Source organism: Mobula hypostoma, chromosome 18 (assembly GCF_963921235.1).
Source record: "Mobula hypostoma chromosome 18, sMobHyp1.1, whole genome shotgun sequence".
Lineage (NCBI taxonomy): Eukaryota > Metazoa > Chordata > Chondrichthyes > Myliobatiformes > Myliobatidae > Mobula > Mobula hypostoma.
In genome coordinates, this window is record NC_086114.1 from 8,583,986 (window position 1) to 8,610,499 (window position 26,514).

At 42.6% G+C, this 26,514-nt stretch overlaps 2 protein-coding genes across 5 annotated transcripts in view; one reads left to right on the forward strand and one right to left on the reverse strand.

Moving 5' to 3' along the window:
- Positions 1-9,900: 9,900 nt before the first annotated feature.
- On the reverse strand, positions 9,901-19,243 carry rps24 (ribosomal protein S24). 2 transcript variants are annotated; one of them, XM_063070410.1, is made up of 7 exons: positions 19,173-19,243; positions 16,111-16,176; positions 15,413-15,622; positions 15,220-15,330; positions 12,738-12,757; positions 10,179-10,212; positions 9,901-9,972 (listed from the first exon to the last, which is right to left on the reverse strand). In XM_063070410.1, exons 1-5 carry the CDS (start codon positions 19,173-19,175, stop codon positions 12,752-12,754), a joined length of 396 nt encoding a protein of 131 aa, XP_062926480.1. In that variant the 5' UTR covers positions 19,176-19,243; the 3' UTR covers positions 9,901-9,972; positions 10,179-10,212; positions 12,738-12,751. The 2 variants fall into 2 exon arrangements, with proteins under 2 accessions (XP_062926480.1, XP_062926481.1); XM_063070411.1 differs by lacking the exon at positions 12,738-12,757.
- Positions 19,244-22,249: 3,006 nt separating this feature from the next.
- The window catches only part of parga (poly (ADP-ribose) glycohydrolase a), a 196,723-nt gene continuing 192,458 nt past the window's right edge, over positions 22,250-26,514 (forward strand). The window contains exon 1 of one of the 3 annotated variants that reach the window (XM_063070415.1): positions 22,250-22,729. Coding sequence is in view for 2 of the 3 variants with exons in the window: in XM_063070412.1 (XP_062926482.1) it covers positions 23,065-23,182 (118 nt within the window). In the remaining variant the exon portion in view is untranslated. The other 2 variants (XM_063070412.1, XM_063070414.1) reach the window with 2 other exon arrangements.

Consider the following 26,514-nt stretch of genomic DNA (forward strand, 5'->3'; position numbering starts at 1 on the left):
GGGCCTGGAGTCTCTTCCTCCATCACGGGGGAGTTAGCGAACAGCAGCATGTACCACACTTTCGAATCCGTATCCCTCTTTTGCAGTGGGCTCTTCCCTCGCTCCGCGCCTCCACAGAGTCCTCGTACTAAGCGGAAACTCCAATTCGGGCTCTTGGTCTACCTGCACCTCTTGGCCCAGGGGCAATAGGTGGTTCCGATGGAGTATCTTGACAGCCCCCTTCCCGTCCTCTGGCCTCATCCGGAAAACCGGTAGGTTGGGCATCTGACTTTCCACCACATAGGGTGTGGCCGCCCAGCAGTCAGCCAATTTGTGCTCTCCAGGTAATCCCAAATTCCTTATGAGAACTCGGTCTCCCGGCAGAACTCTGGGAGAACTTCACTTTCTGGTCATACCTCCTCTTATTTCCCCGAATCTGCTTGGCGGTCGCCACCCCTGCCAATTTGTAAGCCCTTCTCAGCTCTCTCCTCATATCAGACACACATTTCAAATAAGGTTTCGGCTGTACGTCACCCACGTCAGTCCCGAAACAGAGGTCAATGGGCAACCTCGCCTCACGCCCAAACATCAGATAATAGGGCGAATATTGTACCCAGTAGCTTCATTGCGTGTACAGTTGTAGCAGTGAACCAGATGCCCAATATGTTGGCCCCATCTGCTCTATTTGCTGATCTCCAGTGTTCCGTGCATGTCTATAGCAAGGTCCGATTAAACCTCTCTGGCTATGGATCGCCCTGCGGGTGATAGGGCATGGTCCTCGATTTCTCAACCCCCAGCATGCCCAGTAACTCATAGATGAGTTTACTCTCGAAGTCCCGTCCCTGATCACTATGTATCCGCCGGGGAAGGCCCTAATGCACAAAATACTTCTCCCATAACACTTCTGCCACCGTAGTCGCCCTCTGATCCTTGGTCGGAAAAGCCTGAGCGTATCTAGTGTAGTGGTCCGCGATGACTTCGCTGTGTTGCTGGCATTAGGTGCTATAGACAGGAAATCCATACACACCAAGTCCAGGGGCCTTGCACTCTGCAAGTACCACAAAGGAGCGGCCTGCATAGGCAGTGTCTTCCGGCATATGCAACAAATACATGACTTGCAGTACTCTTCAACGTCCGACTTCATTCGAGGTCAGTAAAACCTGTCTTTGAGCAATCCATAGGTCTTCTCCACCCCCAAATGTCCAGTCCCATCGTGCAGTGACTTCAACGCAATCTTCCGATACTTATCAGACAGGACCAACTGCCAACACTGAGGTCGGTCGGGGGTGACGTGACCCAGTATAAAATTTGTTTCCTCAACTTCGACCGAGGCCACTCCCTCAGTAACGGAGGCACCGAAACAGCTTTCGTCTTCTCCACCCGCGCCATATCCCCCTTTTCCACCGCGTACCAAACGGTGCCAATTCCCGGGTCATCTCACTGAGCAGCTGCCACTTCCCCCAGACTCAATTCCAGCAGCTGCTTGATCTTCAGAGCAGTCGTCACAGGAAACTGGGGGTAGGGCGTCGTCAGAAGTCCCCAGTGGGTCCACTGCACGATACCGCATCTCCTTTTCCTCAGCCTTCACAGTAATAGCAAACTGACACATGGCCTTCACCCCAGAGGCAGGAACGCTCTCCCACTCCTGGTTCCTCCCCAGTTCCTCATGCACCCGTCCGGACAAAGTGTCCGCATCGACGTTCCGGCTCCCCGGCTGGTACTATAGGATGAAATCATACGACGACAAGGCCGCCAACCACCGATGGCCTGTAGCATCCAGTTTCACCGACGTCAGGATATAAGTAAGCGGGTTGTCCATCCTCACCCCAAGCTTGGCCCTGTAGAGATAGTTACTCAGCTTATCCACCACCACTCATTTCAAGGCCAGGAACTCCAACATGTGGGTGGTATAGTTTCTCTCGGAGGGCGACAAACTCCGGCTGACAAACGCTACAGGTCTCAACCCGGCACCCTGATCTTGATACAAGACAGCCCCTAATCCCTCTCGGCTGGCATCGGTGTGTAGTACCTAGGGTAACCGGGGGTCCACAAGAGCCAGCACCCGTGCCTGGGTCAGCAACTCTTTCAGCGATTTAAAAGCCTCCTCACATTTTGCATCCCACCTCTGTCTGAAAGGCTCTGACGGGTTGAGGTAGTCTCCGGTCTCCCGTCCCCTTTTTCTCTTCTGCCCCAGGGGTGAGTAACCATGCAGAATATGGTTCAAGGGGTGACTCACTTTGGCGTAGCCCTTCGTGTGCCCCAGAAAGTTAATTTACAGGTGGAGACCGTGGTAAAAGGCAAATGTTGGCATTTATTTCAAGAATAGAATATAAAACAAGAAGATAATGCTGAGGTTTTATAAGACACTAGTCAGGCCACACTTGGGAGTATTGTCAACAGTTCTGGGCCGCATATCTCAGAAAAGGATATGTTGTTATTGAAGAAAGTTCAGAAGAGGTTCATGAGGATGATTTCGGAGATGAAGGATTTAACATATGAGGAGCATTTGGCTGCTTTGGGCCTGTACTCACTGGAATTTAGAAGAATACGGGTCATCTCATTGAAACCTACTGAGGGGTGAAAGGACTAGATCAGGTGGATGTGGAGAGGATGTCTCCTATGGTGGGTGTCCAGAATTAAAGGGCACAGCCTCAAAATTCAGGGGTGGCCCTTTAGAACAGAGGTAAGGAAGAATATTTTTAGCCTGAGAGTAGTGAATCTGCAGAATGCTTTGCCATGGACAGCAGTGGAGGCCAAGACTGTGGATATATTTAAAGTGAAAATTGATAAGTTTTCTGATTGGTCAGAGCATCAATGGATATGGCGAGAAGGCAGGTGTGTGGGGTTGAGTGGAATCTAGGATCAGTCACAATGCAATGGTGAAGTAGACTCAATGGGCTGAATGGCCTAATTCTGCTCCAATGTCTTATAAGAACATAAGATATAGTAACAGGTTAGGCTATTTGGCCCATCAAGTCTGCTCCACCGTTTTATTATGGCTGATCCATTTCTCTCAACCCCAATTTCCCACCTTCTCCACATAACCCTTCATGCTCTGACAAACCAATAATCTGTCAAACTCTGCCTTAAATATAACCAATGACTTGGGCTCCACAGCCACCTGAAGCAATGAATTCCACAGATTCACCACCTTCTGGCTAAACAAATCCTTCTCATCTCAGTTCTAAATGGACATCTCTCTGCTTGGAGTCTGTGCCCTCTGTTCATGAACACCTCCACCACAGGAAACATTCTCTCCAATGTCCTTTCAACATTCCATATGCTTCAATGAGACCCCCTCATTCTTCTGAATTGCAGTGAGTATAGGCCAGAGCCATCAATCGGTCTTGATACAGTAACCCTTTAAATCCCAGAATCATTCTCATACACCTTCTCTGAACACTCTATGTCAGCACATCCTTTCTTAGCTAAGGAGCCCAAAACTGCTCACAATACTCCAAGTGAGGCTTTACCAGCACCTTATAAAGCCTCAACATTACATCCCATTCTAGTTCTCTTGAATACTAACATTGTATTTGTCTTCCTCACCACTGACTCAACATACAAATTACTTCTCAAGTCCTTTTGCACCTAGGATTTGTGAATTTTCTCTACATTTAGAAAATAGTCTCCACTTTTATTTCTTCTTCCCAAGTGTATGACCATCACTTCCTCACACCATATTCCATTTGCCACTTCTTTTCCCATTTTCCTAATCTGTCCAAGTCCTTCTGCAGCCTTCCTGCTTCCTTAACACTACCTGTCCCTCCACCAATCTTCATATCACCTGCAAACTTGACCATAAAGCCATCAATTCCATCATCCAAATCATTGACATATAAAGTAAAAAGATCACCGGCCTTTAAGGGTTCTTTTACCTTAAGCTCTCTAATCATTTTCAGTTTTTTTGCACAACATCCAATCCAGAATAACATCCCCTAATAGACTCAACCACAAGATGCTATTAAAATCATCTTGTAGGCATTCTACAAATTCCCCCTCTTGGGATCTAGCACTAACCTGACTTTCCCCGATCTACCTGCATATTGAAACCATGATTATCATTACTCTTTTGACATGCCTTTTCTTCTACTTATTGTAATTTGTAGCCAACATCTTTGCTATAGTTTGGAGGCTGGTATATAACTCCCATCAGGTCTTTGTACACTCGCATTTTCTTAGCTCTACCCATGATCCCACGTCACCTCTAAGGATTTGATTTCATTTTTTACCAACAGAACCACGCTACCATCTGCCTACCTGCCTGTCCTTTTGATACAATAGTCATAGTTGTAGTCATATTTTATTGATCCCGGGGGAAATTGGTTTTCATTACAGTTGCACCATAAATAATTAAATAGTAATAAAACCATAAATAGTTAGATAGTAATATGTAAAATATGCCAGGAAATAAGTCCAGGTCCAGCCTATTGGCTCAGGGTGTCTGACCCTCCAAGGGAGGAGTTGTAAAGTTTGATGGCCACAGGCAGGAATGACTTCCTATGATGCTCTGTGTTGCATCTCGATGGAATGAGTCTCTGGCTGAATGTATTCCTGAGCCCAACCAGTACATTATGTAGTGGATGGGAGACATTGTCCAAGATGGCATGCAACTTGGACAGCATCCTCTTTTCAGACACCACCGTGAGAGAGTCCGGTTCCATCCCCACAACATCACTGGCCTTATGAATGAGTTTGTTGATTCTCTTGGTGACTGCTACCCTCAGCCTGCTGCCCCAGCACACAATGTGCATCATTGGATGTTAAGTTCCCAGCTATTATCTTCTTTCAGTCATGACTGACTCACTGATGCCTACATTATACCTGAAAATTTCTAACTGCGCTACAAGAACATCTACTTCATTCCATATACTGCATGCATTCAAATCTCAACTTTTTCAGTCCTGTATCCAATACGTTTTTTGATTTTGTCCTCCCTTCTACATTGCATCTCATTCAATTTTGCACTGTCATCTGCCTATCCTTCCTGACAGTCTCACACCACACTGTTTCTACTTGTAAACCACTAGCTCTACCACTCCTGTTCAGACACCCGTGCCAAATTAGTTTTGCCAGAGTGTCTGAACAGGCCACCCTCCCAAACAGCTCTAGCAAACCTGCTTGCAAGGACATTGGTCCCCCTGGGGTCCAAGTGTAAACTGTCCCTTTTGTACAGGACATACCTCCTCCGGAAGATCCTAATGAATCAGAAATCTGTAACCCTGCCCCATCACCAGTTCCTCAGCCATGCATTTGCCAGCCAGTTGCTTCTATTGTTACCCTCACTAGCACATAGCACAGGCAGAAATTCAGAGGTGGCTACCCTGGCAGGCCTGCTTTTCAGCTTTCTACCTAATTCCCTAAAATCTTTCAGGACCTCCTCACCTTTGGTGCTATATGTGCCAAGAATTCAGGCTGCTCACCCACCTCCTTTAGAATGTCACAGACCAAATCCAAGACATCCGATATACCACTCGAGTGTCTATCGTGTCCACTGGAATTTCGTCTCTATTTCTCTATGAAAACTTTCACTACTGCAGGAGACCCAGCTGCTGTGGCTCCCCCTCAACAGTATCCAAACTAGTATGCTTTTTGAGGGGAATGGCCACAGGGGTACTCTACACTGGCTGCCCATTTCCCTTCCTTCTCTTGACAAGTCCCTGAGTTACTTGCCTACTGCATCCTAGGGGTGACTACCTCCCTGTTGCCCATCTACCATTTCCTCGGTTTCCCATACAAGCCAAATGTCATCAAGCTACAGGTCTTGCAGAATTCCTACTTCTTACACAAAAAACAGCACCACCCGAGTCACTATACTGCTCTATACTGTAACAGATGAAGAATGAATAAAGAAGTTCTGTCAGCCTGCACACCAGACAGTTGAAAAGTGACCTCATATGTAATGAGTAGGTCATTGAAACAAAGAAAATTACATAAAGTGAAAAATGAAGATCTTGATTGTGTATTGGGTGAATTAATCAGTGGTAGATGTAAACATACACTACTTAATGGTTTGCTGATCATGAAATAAGCCAAGACATATCATGACAAACCGAAAATTGAAGGTAATTTCAAATATTCCACAGGCTGGTTGCAGAAAGATGCAGCATTAAACTTTCAAAGATTTATGGTGATAAATCATCTGTTGATCACAAAGCAGCAAAGAAACTCATTGATGAACTTGTCAAGATCACTGTTGAAAATCTAACATGCTGAACAGCTGCATCAGTAATATGAGATGAACAAGTGTAAGACAAAGACTACTTACCAGTAACACACAAGTTCAGAGTTGGGAATGATGGTGATGTCCACCATCAGAGGTAGCGATTGCTTACCATTCTGATGGTCAATGCACATTGCTTCATGCACATAATTATTAAAAATATTAAATTACCTTCAGGATATACATACAAGCTGTATGTGTAATGTGAATGGATTGTGTTTAGACTTGGAACCCATTCCAAGGTACCTCATTATACATAGTACCTTGAAAAAGTATTCCAGCCCCTCAACTGTTTTCCATAATGGTCAACTATTTTCACATTTTACTGTCCGTTTCTAAATTTTAAATATATTGAAGGATTTTTTTGCGTGGATCCACAAAACACTGCAGTATATTAAATAAAACGAAAATTTCCAAAATCTGTCAATTTACCAAAAATTGAGGCTTAAAAGTATTTATTCCCTTTGTAGTTACAATGCTAACACTCCTCAGATGCAATATATTACCTTACCAGTTCACCAAATTTGTTGATGTAGAAAATTGGGAGGTTCACCTGATTTTCAAGACCAAATCAAAACGACAAAAGAGCATTCAAGTCAGAGAAATAATAATTAAAAACAAACAAATCTGGGGAAGAGTACAAGATCGTCTCATTGGCACTGAACATGCCTTAAAACTCAGTGCAGGCTTTCATGAAGAGGCAGAAAAAGAAACCACACCTATGCTGCCTAGGCCAGACTGCCCCTCGAAACTTAATTGTTGGAGATGAATGACACTTGTGAGAGAAGTTGCTGTGATGCCAACTCACTGAGTGAGCTGCAGAAATCAATGGCCACAATCTCTAAGGCCTTGCAGAAAAAAGGTATTTATGGAAGAGTGGAAAGGAAGTGTGAGATATTGCACTTTGGAAAGACAAACCAAGGTAGAACATACAAGGTAAATGGTAGGGCACTGAGGAATGCAGTAGAACAGAGGGATCTGGGAATCCGGATACAAAATTCCCTAAAAGTGGCATCACAGGTAGATAGGGTCGTAAAGAGAGCTTTTGGTACATTGGCCTTTATAAATCAAAGTACTGAGTATAGGAGTTGGAATGTTATGGTGAGGTTGTATAAGGCATTGGTGAGGCTGAATCTGGAGTATTGTGTTCAGTTTTGGTCACCAAATTACAGGAAGGGTATTTGATAAGGTTGAAAGAGTGCAGAGGTTTACAAGGATGTTGCCGGGACTTGAGAAACCAAGTTACAGAGAAAGGTTGAATAGGTTAGGACTTTATTCCCTGGAGCGTAGAAGGATGAGAGGAGATTTGATAGAGGTATATAAAATTATGATGGGTATAGATGGTGAATGCAAGCAGGCTTTTTCCACTGAGGCTAGGGGAGAAAAAAAAACAGAGGACATGGGTTAAGGGCAAAGGGGGAAAAGTTTAAAGGGAACATTGGCCAGCGGGGGGGTGGGGCTTCTTCACACAGAGAGTGGAATGAACTGCCAGATAAAGTGGTTAATGCGGGCTCACTTTTAACATTTAAAAAAAAACTTGGACAGGTACATGGATGGGAGGTATATGGAGGGATATGATCCAGGTGCAGGTCAGTGGGACTAGGCAGAAAAATGATTCCGGACAGCCAAGAAGGGCCAAAAGGCCTGTTTCTGTGCTGTAATGTTTCTATGGTTTCTAAGAAGCCCTGGCTTAAAAAACTTATCTTTACCTGTAAAAACCTTTGCAAAGCTTCACATAAAAGATACTGTAAAGATATGGAAGGTCTTGTGGTCGGATAATACTGAATCTTTGGCCTCAACACTAAGCAGTACTCACGACGCAAATCTAATACTGTGTATCAACCAGGGAACACCCACCCCACTGCAAAGTCTAGTGGAGGTAGCAAGGAATGGAAACCAGATCTGGATTGGTAAGATGAATGCTACTGAATACAGAGAGATGCTAGATAAGAACTTGCCTTTGCCAGAAAGCTTAAACTGGGGAGGAAGCACATCTTTCAGCAAGACAAAAGTACAAACCATACTGCTCGAGCAACCATGAAGTGGCTTCTAATGAAGAAAAATTCATATCCTGGAGTGGTATCGAGTTCCAACTTTAAACCAACCGAAGAGCTCTGGCAAAACCTCAACTTTGCTGTCCACTGCCGCTCTCCAACCAACCTGGCACAGTTTGAACAATTTTGCAAGGACCAACAGGCAAATCTTGTTCCATCACATTGTGCAAAGCTAATAGAGACTTATGCAAACTGACTACTGGCCATAATAGCTGAGAGGTGGCTCAATTTAATATGGAACAAAGGTGGGTGAATACTTTTGAACTGCTGACATTTCAGTTTTTGAATTTTTAGTTTTCCACCCTTTATAATTTTCCATTTTTTGGGCTCTAATGTAAAAAAGGAACATGCGATTCACAAATAAAGATTCTCAGTAAAAGTGATCAAAATCTCTGGTTGTAATACTCATTTATTTAAACAAAGGTCTGGGGCTGAATAGTTTTATAAAGCACTGTAACTATATTCCAAAATCCAAAATACTTCCAGCCAACCATTTCGGATAAGTGGTGCTCAACCTGTACTTGAAGATAAAGCACTGCATTGCAGAAACACTGGTTGAGACAAAGTATTTGGTGAGATAAAAATTAATAAGCTTGATGCCAGTTTGTGCCGAGCTTGGGTCCACTGTGGACTAATTGATTAAAAATGAGCTTTTTGTCACATGCACATCAAAATACGCAGTGAAACATATCATTCATGTTAATGGCCAATACAATCCAAAGATATGCTGGTGGTGGTGGTGGGGGGGAATCCACAAATGTCACCATGCTTCTGGAGCTAACATAACATTGTCACAAATTATTAACTCATTATATCTTTGGATTGTGGGAAGTAACCAGAGTATACGGTCATGGGAAGAACATACAAACTCAAAGACAGCTGTAGAAACTAAATCCCGGGCAAGACGGTACCCCGCCACTGCCTGTGAGCTTACATGTTTTCCTTGTGACCACATGGAGTTTCCTCCAGGTGCTCTGGTTTTCTTCCTATAGTTATAGTCATATTTTATTGATCTCCAGGGAAACAGGTTTTCGTTACAGTTGCACCATAATTAAATAGTAATATGTAAATTATGCCAGGAAATAAGTCCAGGACCAGCCTATTGGCTAAGGGTGTCTGACCCTCCAAGGGAGGAGTTGTAAAGTTTGATGGCCACAGGCAGGAATGATTTCCTATGATGTTCAGTGCTGCATCACTGTGGAATGAGTCTCTGGCTGAATGTACTCCTGTGCCCAACCAGTCCATTATGTAGTGGATGGGAGACATTGTCCAAGGTGGCATGCAACTTGCAACCTTGGACAATGCCATCCACAGGCCAAAGATGTACTGGTTGGCAGGTTATTTGATCATTGTGAATTGTCCTGTGATTAGGCCAAGATTAAATTGAGGGAATGGTGGGTGGTGTGGCTTGAAGGACCTTAAGGGCCTATTCTGCCCTGTACCTCAATAAATGTTCCAATGTACACACTCAACCCATAAGTTTACCACTGCTACAGTATTCATAAAGGACAGAACAAGTGTCTGGTCAAAATAATGCCACAACCGGTTTTGAAATCATAAGTTAATTGTCTTTTATGTACATCCTCAACAGCTCTAACCTATACAAGTAAAAAAAAACAGTACTGTATAACAAGAGAAGACAACTTTCCAATTTTTATAAGGTTTATTTGAGCACGAGGGAAGAAATCAGAGATGGTGATCCATGGTCAATTCAGCCTGTTGGTGGAGAAAAAAAATAATTAAAATCTGCACCTTATACATCTGTAATGAGAACTGCAGATTCAAAAATTGACAATATTCAATCATTAATTTACCAACTTTTAATTACATTTTGAAACAAAGTTCCACACATCATTTAATAATAATTCTTAAACATATACCATCTCAAAAGACAATCTGGCATCAGTAAGTTAAATACTCACATTTTAAGAGATCTTCATGTGTACTGCCATATTACTGTATGGAAACAAAATAGAGCGAAATAAAATTACCTAAATTTGTATGACTTCATATTTCAAACACATTTGAGAAAACATATACACTAACCACAGTCGACGGCTGCATTACAGTAATTCAACCGTACAAAATGTGTGGAGGAAGGGCGGGGAAATGAAATAGCTAGAGACAAAATGTGAAATGTCTTTTTTTTCTTTCAACTTGCATTTCTTGACTATTGCGGCAGGCTTTTATTTTAATGCAGCAAGCTCATTTTGTTGTCTCGCAGTCGCTAAAACCCTGCCTTCCAAGAGGTTTCCATGTTATTTAGATGTCTAAAACAGGACCAACAACTGAACCTAGAAGCTGATGAGCAGATTGTGAATTCTTAATTCGTCTGTACACCAGCAACTTCTGGCCTTCAGTCTGTTTTTTTTGCCTAGGGTGTCAGTGTGCAGATAGTTTAAAAAAAAAACGATCTCTCCTGTTCGTCTCTCGAGATTCAGTGTCACTGGACCCTGCCACTTTGGAATAGCTCACGTCATCATGAATTTGGTTCAGCTCTGCTTGGAACCCATCTTTATTAATCATTGATCTTACTAAGTGGAGGTGGTACTAGGTACGTTTGTGTACGCAAGTTGGGGTCACCAGGGCTGGAGGCTTGTGATGGGGTGGGGGGGGGGGCTTGTTTAGGATTGGATATATCAAAGTGGAGCAGCAAGTTACAGCATCTGCAGTTACTTGTCTCCAAATGCAACCGCTTGGCACTAGAAGCGGACGAGGCAACCTCTTGAGCAACCACAGTACTACCACTATATGAATGCACTTCCACTTATGAAGGGATTCCATGGGAAATGGGATTTCGTTTTACAAAAATTGAAATATGGAGTTTTCTCTAGGAATGCAACCCTTCTGTAATGCAGGGGTCGTCTGTACACAAAATGCGAATGAAAGGATTAGACCAAATCACAATCTAAACTACAGAAGTTAAATCTCTAATGTACTCTATCACATGCAATCAGAAATTATGACCAGTATGACAAATTATGGCATTGAAAATTTTACAAGTGCAATTGAAAGCATGCTGCAAAGGAGAAAAAGGCATTCTCAAAAGATCAAGAGCTCCACAAGAGTTATTGACCGCACAAATTTTAGTAAAATGGACAGCCTCTAAACATTCAAAAAAGTGAAAGGTTAAAGCACTGAATATGATTGCATGCCATGATTAAGACACCCTTGAAATAAAACATGCACTTAGTTAGAGAATATACCTCTATTTACAAAATTATACCCTCTTAAATGAAATGGAGGGTCAGGCTTCATTTAACTATATGGCCTACTATTTTAATACAACTTAGAATAGCTTTTATTCCCAATTTAATGTATTTAGATTAGTAACAATTAGCTCAATATACAAATCTAGAGTTTTTTCAATCTCATCTTATCCTGCTGGCAACTCATCATTTTGCACCACTCACAAGATTAATTTCTTGGTAGTGATATTTACTTTCACAGAAGAAAACATGTGGATATATGCAAGTCCAGTTTCCTCATTTCTATTTACATCTATCACAACTGCTTTATTTGAATTTAAAAAACTTTTCAGCTTCAAGACTTCAAAAGAATGAAGAATAAAACACATTTGCTTCAATTTCATTACGTTCTTGAGCATAACTTTAATTGTGGCATAACAACTGTGAAAAGTTTGTTTACTTATTGAGACAGCTCAGACTAAATCCTTCCGGCCCTTTAAGCCCTGCTGCCCAGCAACCCCCAGCCTAAACCTGACGACTTACAATGATCAGTTAACCTACTAACCGGTATGTCTTTGGGATGTGGGAGGAAACCTACATGGTCACGGGGAGAATGTACAAGCTCTTTCCAGACAGTGGTGGGAACTGAACTCCGGTCATTGATACTGTAAAGCATTGTTCTACCCACTATGCTAAGGTGTATCATTTATATTTCTAGCATCTCATAGATACTGGAGCCGGGCTACAGCTCAATCAGAAACATTCACATCATCTCAAAACCAGCAGGGCAATGGCATGAAATTTGGATAGGTTATCTTTGGACAATATGGACACCTGTACAGATCAATTTTCATAATTCCTACCAGTAGGTGAGCTACACCCTTTTCTTGCAACTTCTTTTGTTAGGGAATCCAAACATGGGCTTTTTCATCTCAATACCAGCAGGGCATTGACATGAAATTCTGATAGGTTATCTTTGGACGTGGACACCTGTACAGATCAATCTTCATAATTCCTACCAGCAGGGGAGCTATGTCCTTTTCTTGAACTTGATTTATTAGTGAATCCAAACATAGATCTTTCTAAATGTTATCGTGCATGTTATTAATACTATTTAAGATTTCACCCAAGAAAAATCTGCATAGAAATTTTCAGTTAGTTTTAATTAGGACTAGCACCGATCCCATGTGAAAAGTAACTTGCAAACTATAGAACAGAGCAACATTGAGCAAGACCAGGGTAAATCAGTCACGTGCAGTGCATGCTAGCACACTCATGCATAGACTTCAGTACCTGCCACTGTTGCTTCATTTCTGAAGGACATATTCCATAAGAGCAATAAAGAAAGGCAAAACAAAGTTATTGACTGATATCAAAAAACAAATCAAACTTACAAGTCTTAAAAACAGATTTTGGCTAACAGCTAGAAACATCAAAACTCAAGAGCAACCAGTTTATTGTGAGAATGTTACACCAGTCACACACTTAGCTTGCTGCCAAATTCTTTTAAGGGCAAAAGAAATAGTAAGACATTAATACAATGATGTCCACTCTCTAACGGCCATTTGCAGAGATAGACAGAATCAAAATGTAAGCTTCTCTGGAAAAAATCAAGAACAAAATAAAAAGTCCACCCTTCCATACACAAGAGAACTAAAGAATGCCCGGAAAGACAGAACATTTGCAATTTCAACAAGTGATTTTTACACTTCAAAGACCAGTGACATTAGTGACCTGCCAGTGATATGGCCCTGAAACTGAAAAGGTGAAATTGATTTGGTGTGTGAAACCAAGAGGAGTTTTGTGACTGGCTCCGAGGCAGAGGAGCAACCCCCAAACTGCACCACCTAATATCTCCCAATAGATTGTTCAAGGTAATAGGGATAATCCTGGGAATTACAGACTAGTGAGTCTTACATCACTAGCAGGCAAATTATTGAAGAGGATTCATGAAGTATTTACAAGCATTTGAAGAAGCATAATCTCAATCCACAGTCAAGATTCTGTGCATCCTCACTTTCTGAATGAGCCTATCATACCATAATCTGGTAATCTGTATGGTTTTGTGAAGGCAGATGATCCCTCACAAGCGTGACTGAATTCTTCCAGAAAGTGACAAAATAAATTGATGGAGATAGAGCAGTGGATATGATGTACATGGATTTTAGTAATGTGATATGATAGGCTCATTCAGAAAGTGAGGATGCACAGAATCTTGACTGTGGATTGAGAATTGGCTTGCTTGGAGAAGATAGAGGGTGGTAATAAATGGAGCATATTCTGCTGGGGTCCATGATTATTGGTTTTCCACAGGGATATGTGCTGGGATGTTTGCTCTGTGATTTTTTATAATTGACTTGGATGAGGAGGTGAAAATGTGAGTTAGTGAGCCTGCAGATTACAAAGGTTTGTGGTGTTGGGGATAGAGGAGGCTGAAATAGGGACATTGATAAGATGCACAGCTGGGTCGTCGATATCACAGATTGAGTTCAATCCAGAAAAATATGGAATAATATACACTGAAAAGTTGAACTTGAAGGACGAGTACAAGGTAAGTAGAATTTTTACAGAAGGATCTTGGGGTCCACATCCACAGATCCCTCAAAGTTGCCATGCAAGTTAAGATGGTTAAAAAGGCAAATGGTGTGTTAGCCTTCGTTTGTGGGGGGGGGGGGGGGGTTGAGTTCCAAAGCCATGAGATAATGCTGCAGCTCTATAAAACTCTGGTTAGACCACACTTGGAGTATTGTGTTCAGTTCTGGATGCCTCAATCTAGAAATTATGTAGAAGCTTTAGAGAGGGTGCAGAGATTTACTCCATGCTGTCTGGATTTGAGATTGTCTTATAAGGATAGGTTGAGCGAGATTTTCCAAGGTAGCAATGGCTAATACAAGAGGGCAAAATTTTAAGGTGATTGGAGCAAAGTATAGGGGGAATGTCAGAGGTAGTTTTTTAAAAAAGAAACACTGAATGCTAAGTGCACGGAACGCACTGCCACGGATGGAGGTAGAGGCAGATACATTAGGATCACAAGAGACTCAGAAAGGCATATGGATGCAGAAAATTGCAGGACTCTGTAGGAGAGAAGGATTAGATTGATTTTGGAGTAGGTTAAAAGGTCAACACAATAATGTGGGTCAAAGGGCTTGTACTGTGTTGTTTTATTCTACGTTCCATTACTTTGATGGCTATTGTAAGCTCATTGTAAAAACATGCTACTTTTTTTAAGCTTAGTCAGTGGAAGAAAAGTTCACATTGCAATATGCTATAACAATCATTTGTAAAATCACACATTTGTATGAGATTCTACTTAGCTGCAGAGAAACTAAGCCGTAGAAAAACTAATTAGTGAACACAACACTACATGCAAAATAACAGTATTACCTTCTGTGGTCCGGAGGAACAAAAAAGATAGCAAACATGAACAAAAAAAAGACAAAACTGAAAACCAAAGTTCTCAAATGGAAACAGTAGAGAAAACAAATTTTAATTTAATCAATAGATTCTTTAAAACATCATAATACCTCACAAAAGCAAGACAAATCTAAACTTGAAATTGAGCCACAAGACACAAGGACAGGTGACCGATAGCTCCATTAAGGAACCAGGTTTTAAGGAACATGTTGTTTGAGGGAGGGAGGCAGGAGAGGGAGTTCAGGGCCTAGTTGAGGGGCAGGAGGAAGGTACATGATCAGAGTTGAAAGTAAAATATTCCAAGAGGAATCTAATGATAAAGAATGCAATAAGATATTTTCCTTGCCAAGAATTCTCACACCTTTTTGCCAGCACCAACGTTAGCTTTAGCTGTACCGCGAACTTTCTTCATTCTGTTCTTTCGTTCCTTTCGCTGTTTCCTAGAAACCTTTTTCCTCTCCAATAGACCATGCTGAAACAGAATGGATACAGATTAGTATAAAAAAGGGCAGAGTATCCCTAAAATCTCAGCGGTACACAACTTGTCTTCTCACCCTTGCTAGCCTGTGCTTTGGTTCATTCTTCTTGGCGTAATCTAAGGAATCATAGACCATGGCAAATCCTGTTGTTTTGCCACCACCGAACTGCGTCCTGAACCCAAAAACGAACACAACATCTGGCGTTGTTTTGTACATCTTTGCCAGCTTTTCCCTGATTTCTGTTTTGGGAACTGTAGGTTTGCCAGGGTGCAGGACATCGACAACCTATATTGAAACGAAAATGTGCATGAGAACAGAATTGAAATTCCTACCAGGAACTTTCAAGAACATACTAGAAATTGAAGAGAATAATCTCAAAGCAGCTCTTAAGCATTAAAACAAGTGATTCTGCAGATGTTGGAAATCTTGAGCAACACACACAAAAATGCTGAAGCAGGTCAGGCAGCATCTATGGAGGGGAATAAACAGGCAATGTTTTCAGGCCCAGATCCTTCAGCTTGATTTACACTCAAAATACTGGAGAAAATAAGAAACACACACAAAAGGCTATAGGAAAGACTTATTCCCCTCTATAGATGCTGTGCTTGCTGAGTTCTTCCAGCACTTTGTGAGCCTCAAGCTTGCAGTATTGAAGGATTAAGCAGCACAAGAGCTCACAGTATTTCTACAAAAGGGGTAAAAAAAAATCATATCAATCACAACCTTCTGCAAATAATCACACTGAAGGAAAACAACAAAACATTCCTACTCACCATCTGCTTGCGTTGGAGCAAGCGGTTTGTCATGAACTTTCTGGTTCTGATCGTCACTGTGTCGTTCTGTAAAATAAAAAGTAACTAACATACGGTGCACATTTATTCAGAGAACTGAGATGTGGAGAACAATCACACCCCAATCCAACTAATTTCTGTTGACATTGAATAGCATAGGCACTGCTGAGCTCTCTACACCATTAAGCCCAAAGTAAATACTGATCAGAAACTCAACTCAAAACTAAATACTGTCACTGTCAGAGCTGATCAGGTACTAACTTTTCTAACACTTGGAATGAAGCGGGAGGTTGTTCAGCCATCTGATGTGCTGACTCATCTCCTCGTTCTCCAGAGCTTTTCCATCACTTGTCAAGCTGAAAATAGACAAAGAATAGGACTGGAAGTAGACCAGTCAATCCTTAAAGCATGCTTCACTTTTCAACAGAATCATGGCTGATTCTGTATCACAATGCCTCACCCCATGCAATCCCCTATATTTGATGCCTTACATCAACTCAAGTTCTTCAGCAACTCAATCTTTAGCCTTCTATACTGAAGATATCTATAGGATAACCACCCTCAGAATGAAGAAATTCCTTCTTATCCGGTCATATCCTGATAGCAACCTGATAAAACTATACAAAATTATGAGAGGCATGTAGGATAGGAAGTCGTTTTCCCAGAGTGGAAATACCAGACTAGAAGGCATATATTCAAGATGAGACAGAGAAATTACAAGAGATTTGCATGAGATTTAGCGAGTGGTGGGTGCCTGGAATGTGCTGCCAGAGGAGTTGATAGAAGACAAATAAAAATCTGCCTAAAAATTATCCTCAACTGTCTGAACTATATCCATTTTAAGAAACTTGCTCAGTCTGCATCAACATGCATATTATCTGCCCAGCACCAAAATCAAATCCAGATCCCAAAAACAAACATACAATTATTGCCAGTTCACAGTGATATATTTCCGCACTCTCTGCATCGTCTCTGAGTAACCTCTCTGCCACCACATTATTCCTTGTAGAATAAAACCACAGCAGAAAGTTCAAGTTGCCTTGGTCACAACATCTGGGTAAGTTCTCATTCCTTTACAATAGTTCTCTCATTTAAGGGGTTCTTCTCAGAACATTCAACCTGTCAAGTTCCACGCTTCTGGTAGAGCAGCCCCATCAGCCCAGTCCGCCCACTGTCCCACAGCCATTTCACTTCAAATGCCTTTTGAGAAACAAAAATTTCCTTCTGAATCAGAATGATGCTCCTGGTCAGCTTTCAGAATCTATTATTGGCAGCTTTTTTTTTGGGTCGTTTCTCCAAACTCTTACAGTCTGCATGGAGACAAGAGACCAGAGATGCTGGAATCTGGAGCAATAAACAATGCTGGAGAAATGAGGGTCAAACAGCATTTGTAGATGTGGTGAGTCCAGATGAACAGTCCTGACCAAAAAGTCCATTTTCCCTGTAGATTGGGGGTTCCCAACCTGGCATCCACAGACCCCTTGCTTAATGGTATTGGTCCACGACATCAAAAAGGTTGGGAACCCTTACCATAGCTGCTACTTAACATAGAACAGTCCAGGTCCTTTGGCCCATGATAGTGAGAGAAACTTCTAACCTACTCTTAGATCAATTTAATTGCTCCCTCCCACGTAGCCCTCCAATTTTCTTTCATCTAAGTGCCAAAGTCACTTAAAAGTCCCTAATGCATCTGCCTCTATCATCACCGGACAGCACATTCCACACACTCGCCACTTCGTGTAAAAGAACCTTATCCTTGCATCGCTCCATACTTTCCTCCAATTATGTCAAAACTATGCCCCCTCATATTAGCCATTCCCACCCTTGGAAAAGGTCTGGCTGTCCACTCTATCAATATAATCTTGTACACTTCTAATCTTCCTTTGCTCCAAAAGGAAAGCTTTAGCTCATTCTACCTATCCTCATAAGACATGCCCTCTAGTCCAGGCAGCAGGGCAAACCTCTGCAGTCTCACTAAACTTCCACCTCCTTCCTATGAGGTGACCAAACTGATCTGAATATTCCAGTGGCTGAACCAGAGCTGCAACATTCCCTCACAACCCAGAGTTCTCCAATATGTTGTTACACAGCATGGAGCCAGGCTCTTCAATCTATGCCAACCAAGCTAGTCCTATTTACCTGCCATTGGGTCGATAACCCTCCAAAGCTTTCCTATCCAGATAAGTGCCCATGCACCATTCAAATGTTTCTATACATACCTGCTTCAACTACCTCTGTTGCAGGCTCATTCCATATACTGACCCCTCTTCGGTTGAAAAAAGTTGCCCCAAATTCTTATTAAACTTCTCCCTTTTTACCTTAAAAACACCCTTTAGTTCTGAGATAGTTATATAGTTTACATTATTTCAGTTTTCAAAAGAAATGAAATAAAATTCATCAGTAAATTACAAATTCTGACCACTCTGGGTGAAAAAGCTGTCCTCTCAGGTTCTTATTGAACCTCTCCCCTTAAATCTACGGCCCCGAGTTCGTACAGTGTATTCTTGCAGTCTGCTTTTATTCATGCAGGTTCTCAGACAATGCAATAAAATTTATTCGAACATCGTAATCCCCATAATTTTACAGTAATACCCTACAATGCCCAGAGACTTAAAATTTAACAGATTAAATCACACTACTTAAATAAGTTAGGTACTCTTACTCTAAATGCAGGAGAGCAGCTGATGCACTACCAGAGCCTGGGCTGGTCTGTGTGTACGCCTGAGAGTAAAGTTTACCAACTTTATACACTAGATCCTAGACTGGCTTACGTTCGGCCTGAGCCGGGCATTTACAACCAAGCAGTCGATACTCATCCCCATCCCACAGCCACTGGGCACCGGGGCTGCACCAACCCCAGTCCCCGGCGCGGGGCTCCAGTAAGAGCAGGCCCGCGCCGCCGGGCACATCAACGCGCGCGAACAAGCATAAAATACACCGGTTATTCAGCTCGGGGGAGCCTCTGCCTGCCATTGGTAACGGGAACAAGCCGGGTCGGCGGTGGATGCCGGAGATTTAGATCGGATTAGATCGCTGTCGCTCACCATCTTCGCCGCCGCTTCAGTACAGGGCTTGGGAAAGAGAGAAGGACCCCGCGCCTGTCAATCAAATCAGCTCAGGTTTCGGGGAGGGACGTCTATTCCACTGCCTGCTTAGAAACTTTCATTTGTCTCAATCCTTGAAACTCAAACCCCTTTGGCTAAAATATGCATTCGGCTGCTTCAGAATGTACAGATCTATTTGAAATCAATGACGGTATATATTTTTTAAATTATTTGAAAACAAACATGACTATTGAAGGTTAAAAATGCTGGAAATATTACCATTTATTGGCGTCCACAACAATAGGGAAATATTATGTTTGTTATGAAACTGCAGTATAACTTTTGAAATAAAACCATAATACTGAAAATACTAGGTGAGATATAGTTTTCAGGGTCATAAAATACTGAAAATAAGCAATTTGGGCAATCATATCCATACCAGTTATCAAGTAAGTACCCATCCAATTTACCAGCACTGAGTCACAGTGATGACAATTTAAGTGCTCATTGCGGACTTCAGAAAGGGTAAGACAAGGGAATACACACCAGTTATCATGGAGGGGTCAGGATTGGAATGAGTGAGCAAGATTAAATTGTGCACTCTCTTCACTGTCTTATATATTTTATATATGTTGTCCACCACCATACCTGTGATGCAAGTAAGATTTTCATTGTACCTGTACTCATCGTACTTACACCTATGACGATGAATTCACCTCGAGTGTTGTGTTAGTGCCTCCATCCACAAACACTCAGGAAGTGGATTCTATATTCCAAGCTTGGAAGCAATGCATCCGCATGCAGGAGCAAGATATGTCAGATAGCTGGGTGACGTTACAGCAACGACATTGCACTCAACATCAGTAATACCAAAGAGCTGATGGTGGACTTCAGAAAGGGTGAGACAAGGGAACCCTCACTAGTCCTCATGGAGGGGTCAGCAGTGGAATGAATGAGTAGTTTCAAGTTTCTGGGTGTCAACCCTCTCCTGGGCCCAACATATTGATGCAGTTACAAAGAAGACATGACAGCTACTATGTTTCATTAGGAGTCTGAGGAGATTTGGAATATCACCAAAGTCACTTGCAAATTTCTACTGTGGAGACCATTCCAATCGGCTGCACTACCATCTGTATGGCGGGGGCGGGGGTGGGGGTGGAGAACTACTACACAGTATCGAAGGAAGCTGCAGGAAGTTGTGATCTCAGTCAGCTCCATCATGTCAGGGCACCCAATGCTCCCTCAGCACCAACCCTTCCCCTCCAGTTCATCATGTGGACAAACAACACAGGCTACCACTGTCTACATCCCCTCCTTGCCCTGCACCTACCATCCACACCTCCACACACCAACTGCTATCATCGCCATCTTCACCTCAGACTCAGACACAAATGGTGATGAAGGAGTGTGCTGAGCAGCTGTGTGGAGCTCTCCAGCACATTTCCAGTCTGAGTCTCAGCCTGGAAGGGGTCCTGACTGGGTGGAAAATGTCATGTGTAGTCCCAGCACCCAAGAAGGGCCAACCAAAAGTCTTGAATGACTACCGTCCAGTGGTCCTGACCTCACACATCATGAAGACCCCAGAGAGGCTGGTCCTGGCTCACCTCTGACCCCAGTCAGATCAGCCCTCGATCCCCTGCAGTTTGCCTTCCAGGACCGCATTGGAGTTGATGATGCTGTCATCTACCTGCTGAACAGAGCCTACTCCCATTTGGATAAGCAGGACAGCACTGTGAGGATCATGTTTTTTGATTTTTCAAGTATCTTTAACACCACACAGCCCTCATTGCTGGGGGGAAAGCTCTGTTCAGTGCAGGTTGACACTGCCATTGTTTCCTGGATAATGGACTACCTGACTGGCAGATCACAGCTTCAGAGTTGTGTGTCAGACATGGTTGTAAGCAGCAGCAGGGCCCACAGGGGACTGTATTGTCTCCCTTCCTGTTGACCCTGCATACCTCAGACTTTAGATACAACACTGAGCCATGTCATCTGCAGAAACTCTCTGATGTCTCAGCAATAGTTGGGTGTAAACAACACAGGAGACACAGAAGGATGAATACACGGCCCGATGGAGGACTTTGTCAAACGGTGCAAGCTGAATCATCTGCAGCTCAACATCAGTAAGACAAAGGAGATGCTCATGGACTTTAGGAAGACAAAGCCTACACTGCTCCCTGTTACTATTGATGGTGAGGATGTGGACGTGGATGTGGTGAGGACCTACAAGTACCTGGGGGGTGCACCTGGATGACAGATTTGAGTGGAGCACCAACACAGAGGCTGTGTACAAGAAGGACCAGAGTCACCTCTACTTCCTGAGGGGACTAAGTATGCAGGCCTCTCCTCCACATATTCTACCAATCTGTTGTTGCCGGTACAATCTTCTATGCGGTGGTGTGCTGGGGCAATAGCATCAACATGCTCAGTAAACTGATTAGAAAGACTGGCTCTGTTATAAGAGTCAAACTGGTCACACCGGAGGCCGTGGTAGAACAAAGGAAAATCGTGGCAATTCTGGACAACATTTCTTACCCTCTGCATGCCACCTTGGCTGAACAGAGGAGCATTTTTAGTAATAGACAAAGACGACTGTGCTGCTCCAAGGTGCGCGATAGGAGGTCGTTCTTACCCTCGCCCATTAGACTAAGTCAACCTATAGCCGGGGAAGTGATGACTCCCCGCCCTCCTGTTGGACTGTTAAGAGGTAACTTATTTTTTACTTCTCTTCTAATATTTATACATTTGTATATCTGTGCACTTGTAATACTACTGTGATACAGTAATTTCCTTTGTGATCATAAAGTATCTATCTGTCCTCCACACCAAATACAGACACAATCACTGTCTTGTGTTTTCATATGGCCTGCTGCTATCTCGAATTCTTCTTACCACGAGTTGCCTTGTAACTTTACCTACTCAGCTACTCAGTTCAGCTACTCCAGCACCTGGTGTCACTTTACATACATACAATCTAAGCATCTAACTAATCCTGTGCATATACGACCACTCTCAACATTGTGTCTTAAAATGTTGCTTTTATACTTATATTTATCGTTTCTTATGCTTACGTTTTTTATGCTGTATCTGATCCAGAGTAACAATCATTTTGTTTTCCTTTACGCTCTTGTACCGAAGAATATCAATAAACGATCTTGAATCTTTAAGTCATTTTAATTGCTCCATTAGCTAATGGAATAAATGATAGATTGATAATTGAGGAAGATGTCGGAAGTGAAAATATATCGGAAGAATTAATTACGTTAATTTATCTAAACGTGCATTGCCCTAAAGGATTGAGAGTTTGAGTCGGTCAGGTAAACCGCAGCGTTGCTGCTACCATTGCAACAATTGCTGACGTAATATGGAAGCCACGTCCTTCGCTGTTTAGTGCCTTCAGCTGTCAGTCATGACGCACAAGGTAGCAAGGCATGCCGGGATTTGTAGTCCTACTCCTCGTCATCCGTAATTGGGACTCAGCTCCGCCTCACAGATAGGAAACTACAGCGCTCGAGGACGGGGAGGAAGTGAAAGACGCCGCAAAGCGGACGTGTCAGGTAAAATTAGATCGACGGTGGAGTGAACTGCTGACGAGCGTCGAATCTATTCGGGCCGACACCCGCTGGAGTGGGGGAGGGGTCCCCCTTTTCTTTTTCTCTCCCCTCATCAGCGGCCGCCTGAACTGAGTGGTCTCTGCAAAGTTCGGCCGCAGGCCTTTTGCGCACAGCCAGCTAACGCGAGACTTGCTAGATCTCATTCCCCCGCCGCCATCTTGAGAAGGTCAGCGCCCGGCGTGGGTCACGGTGGCCTGAGCTCCCGCCGTAGTAGCGGCTCCGGGCAGGAACTCGGACCACCCATCACTCTAAATTGTAACCTTTACTTCCAAAGTAACATGAGCGCAGCACCGGCGAGGAAAAAGTTCAGGCTGGAGACTTGCCCGCAGCAGCTCTCCTCTCCCAGCGAGGCCCGGCCAGAGGGGAGCAGCTCTGGTATTGCAGGCTGCAGCAAAGGTCTGTAACCAGGCAGTGCCGGCTTGGTGCACAGAGCGGCACCGTTCGCTATAGGTTATTACCATGCAGCCTATCAGATGTTGCACCCTTTCATGTGCTTTCAGTGTTTCTATGCACACATTATTTCACAGCCACACGGTAGTCTTCAAGTTATTCCCACGCATTCCTCAGCATTTACAGGGGATGGGGGAGAGGAGAAGCTTGTGTACAATTGGCGTGTCAAGATATTTGCTGTCATTGTTTCTATGCATATATTTTTATGATTGAGATATCCCACGGAATAGGCCTTTCCGACTCTGTCAGCCGCGCTGCCCAGCAATACACTGGTTTAGTCCTAGCCTAATCACGGGACAATTCACATTGACCAATTCACTCATCAACCAGTACTGTATTTGGACTCTGAGAGGAAACCAGAGGATCTGGAGGAAACCCACGCAGTCACAGGGAGAATGTACAAACTCCTTACAGCCAGTGGTGGGAATTGAACCCAGGTCACTGGTAAAGCATTGTGCAAACCACCATGTTACAGTGCTGCCTCAGTAATACTGCATTTCCTGCAAGTTGCTTCCATGCAACAAGGTAGCATTGTTCTGCTGATCATTTTCATGCAATGGGACAGCATTTGTGGCAGTGTATGCCACGCAATAAGTAGTACGTAGCAGCAACACACAAGATCACTAATCACCCTGAAACTTGACTGTTCATCCTTCTCCATCGATGCTGCCTGACTTCCTGAGTTAAACCTGGCAGTAGTCACTGCAGATCATTTCCATGAAACATTGCATGGGATTAATCTGCAGAAGCTATTGCTATGAAATAGCTTTGGCTGCAGTCTTCTGTCCACATGCCAGGATTTTCAGTTTACACTCAAATAGGGTCTACAATCAATTTTCCCTTTATTTTTGCATTTGGTCAAATTCTGAGGCTGCTGTGAATAACTCTGGAGAACTGGCAAGCTCTTGTTGCATGTGACAGGGCAAATTTACCTCATGGTTAGTTTAACTGATCCCTATTGCATTTGCCACTTTCCAACTCTTCCTTCGTTGGTGGTTTCAGATTTAAATTCATGGTACTATTTTCCATTAACTTCCTCCATAATGGATCTGTTTATCCCGATTTTTAAGATCTGGTTATCAGCAACACCCAAAGAGATAAAATATGTGGGAAGTACTCTTAACATTGCTGTCATTTTCCTTATAATCCTTGAATGGATTTTTCATGTGTGTGAAACTGCTCCAAGTTGGCCCAAGGACAAAACCATTTCCGTGCTAAGTTGTTTTCCTGTTTTCTATGAATCCCTTGCACTAAATAGCATTTCCCTGAATTTCATTACTACCATCAAGGAGAGGGTACTCCTTGATGACACAAACTCAACATTTCAGGAACAGCTTCTTCCTCTTTGCTATCAGATTTCTGAATGGTCAACAAACCTACGTACTTATTTTTTGTATATCTTATTGCAATTTATAGTTTTTTATTATGTGTTGCTGCCGCAAAACAACAAATTTCATGACATATGCCAGTCATGATGTAAAAGTGATTCTGAATGGCTGGTGTATCATTGAAGATAATGGTGTTGCTGTTGAGAAGATTAAATGATGTACAATAGTGCAAGTTGAACGTGTGCTTATCAGGAGTCATTCTTCCCAAGTATTCATATGAAGGTTGTGCACTTTGGTCTACAGTCACGTATTTTGCTTGTCCTGACTACTTTTTCTGGAAGTAATTTTTTCACGAATTGCATAGAATAAAGCGGTAACTTTTGAGGTGGGATCTCACTGAAACCTATGGAATAGTGATAGAGGATGTTTCTGATATTGTGAGAGTCTAGAACCGGAGGGTACAACCTCAGAATAAAGTGAACCCTTTAGAACAAAGGTAAGGAGAAATTTCTTCAGCCAGAGGGTGGTGAATCTGTGGAATTCATGGCCACGGACAGCTATGGTGGCCAAGTCATTGGGTATATTTGAAGTGGAGGTCGATGGGTTGTTGATTAATAAGGGCGTCAAAGAATAGAGGAAGAAGGCTGGAGAATGAGGTTGAGAGAGAGAATACATCAGCCATAAAGGAATTGTGGAGCAGACTCTTTAAAAGGTACTTTTCCCTCATTCTCTCTTAATGATACTTGTCTATTTTTGAGGTTTGAGGTTCTGCAGACACTTTGTGACCCCTCATAAATGCAAGCCTATTTCCCAGATGTAAAGCAAATCTTTGAAAGGGTATTTAACCATGGGCTATTTCATCCAAACAGTTTTCTGTGCTTTCCACCTCACGTATTTCTACTGAGACATACTGAATAGTGATGAGGATAGAAACTTTGGTCAATTTGTAGAACTCTCCAAAGAAATGGTTGCTGAATCTAATTCACAGGCTAGGGATCAGACACATGGCATTCCATTGTACTTAAGTGACTTGATATTCTTAATAATTGTACATATTACACACTACAGGCTGCCCTTGGGTTATAAATGCTCTACATATGACCACCTCTAAACATAAATGAGCTCTCATAATACAGTATATTCAGAACTCTAATGTACATACCTACAATCATTCTTATGAACTGTAGAACTAGTTTCCTTTCTCTTCTAGTAATTGTTCTTTTCTATCAGTCTTTTGTGCTTTTGATGCCTTTCATTACTGTACTGTGAAGGTATGGTTACCATACTAGGTAATTTTTATTTTGTGTGTATTCCTACGGGCCAAATCAAATATTTGGACATCTGTATAAACAGAATATATTTCTTACTTAGGGACAGTCAATAAATGACTTATGGATCAAGTTCCAGATCTGCAGTTCTCCCAGGTGAAACAAATGTTACGAATCATGACTAAATGTCTCAACGCCTCTGTCTTGAGTATTAAACATCCATGTTACGGAACAGAGGTTTGTTTGTAACCATTTTTTCCCCGGCTCTTTTAGCATGCAGAAGGTTCATGAAAGATGCTTGAACATCAAATTTTGTCACTCGCTAAGCTCGTTATGGAATGCTAACAGGGCAGTTGGTTCATATATTCACGGGAGAATCTACCACTAACTACTCCAGAGGCATTTGGAGTTTTAATGGGCTGAGCCTAATCGAGAGTGCCTAATATAAATCTTACTATTTCTTTCTTTCTATCATTTGGTCTCTTTTCCACCTATCCAAGTTCAACCATGCAAGGTGATCTATTATTTTTGACATTTCTTGATTGTTTAATGTCCCTCATGTTAATTTGACTGGATACAGGTTGCTTCCTGTGCTACTGATGAACTGATGCAAGCCAGTCAGATATTTTAGATCCATTGCTTTGAAAGGATGTACAAGTTTGCCCTTGCAGTTACTTCTCAT

Bases quoted from the DNA above. Each gene is read 5' to 3' on its own strand.
- rps24 (XM_063070410.1), bottom strand. The intron at 15,623-16,110 runs GTGAGTAGGAAT...GTTTCAATATAG, and splicing joins TGCTCCAACGCAAGCAGATG to GTTGTCGATGTCCTGCACCC. The intron at 15,331-15,412 runs GTGAGAAGACAA...ATTCTGTTTCAG, and splicing joins CAAAGCACAGGCTAGCAAGG to CATGGTCTATTGGAGAGGAA.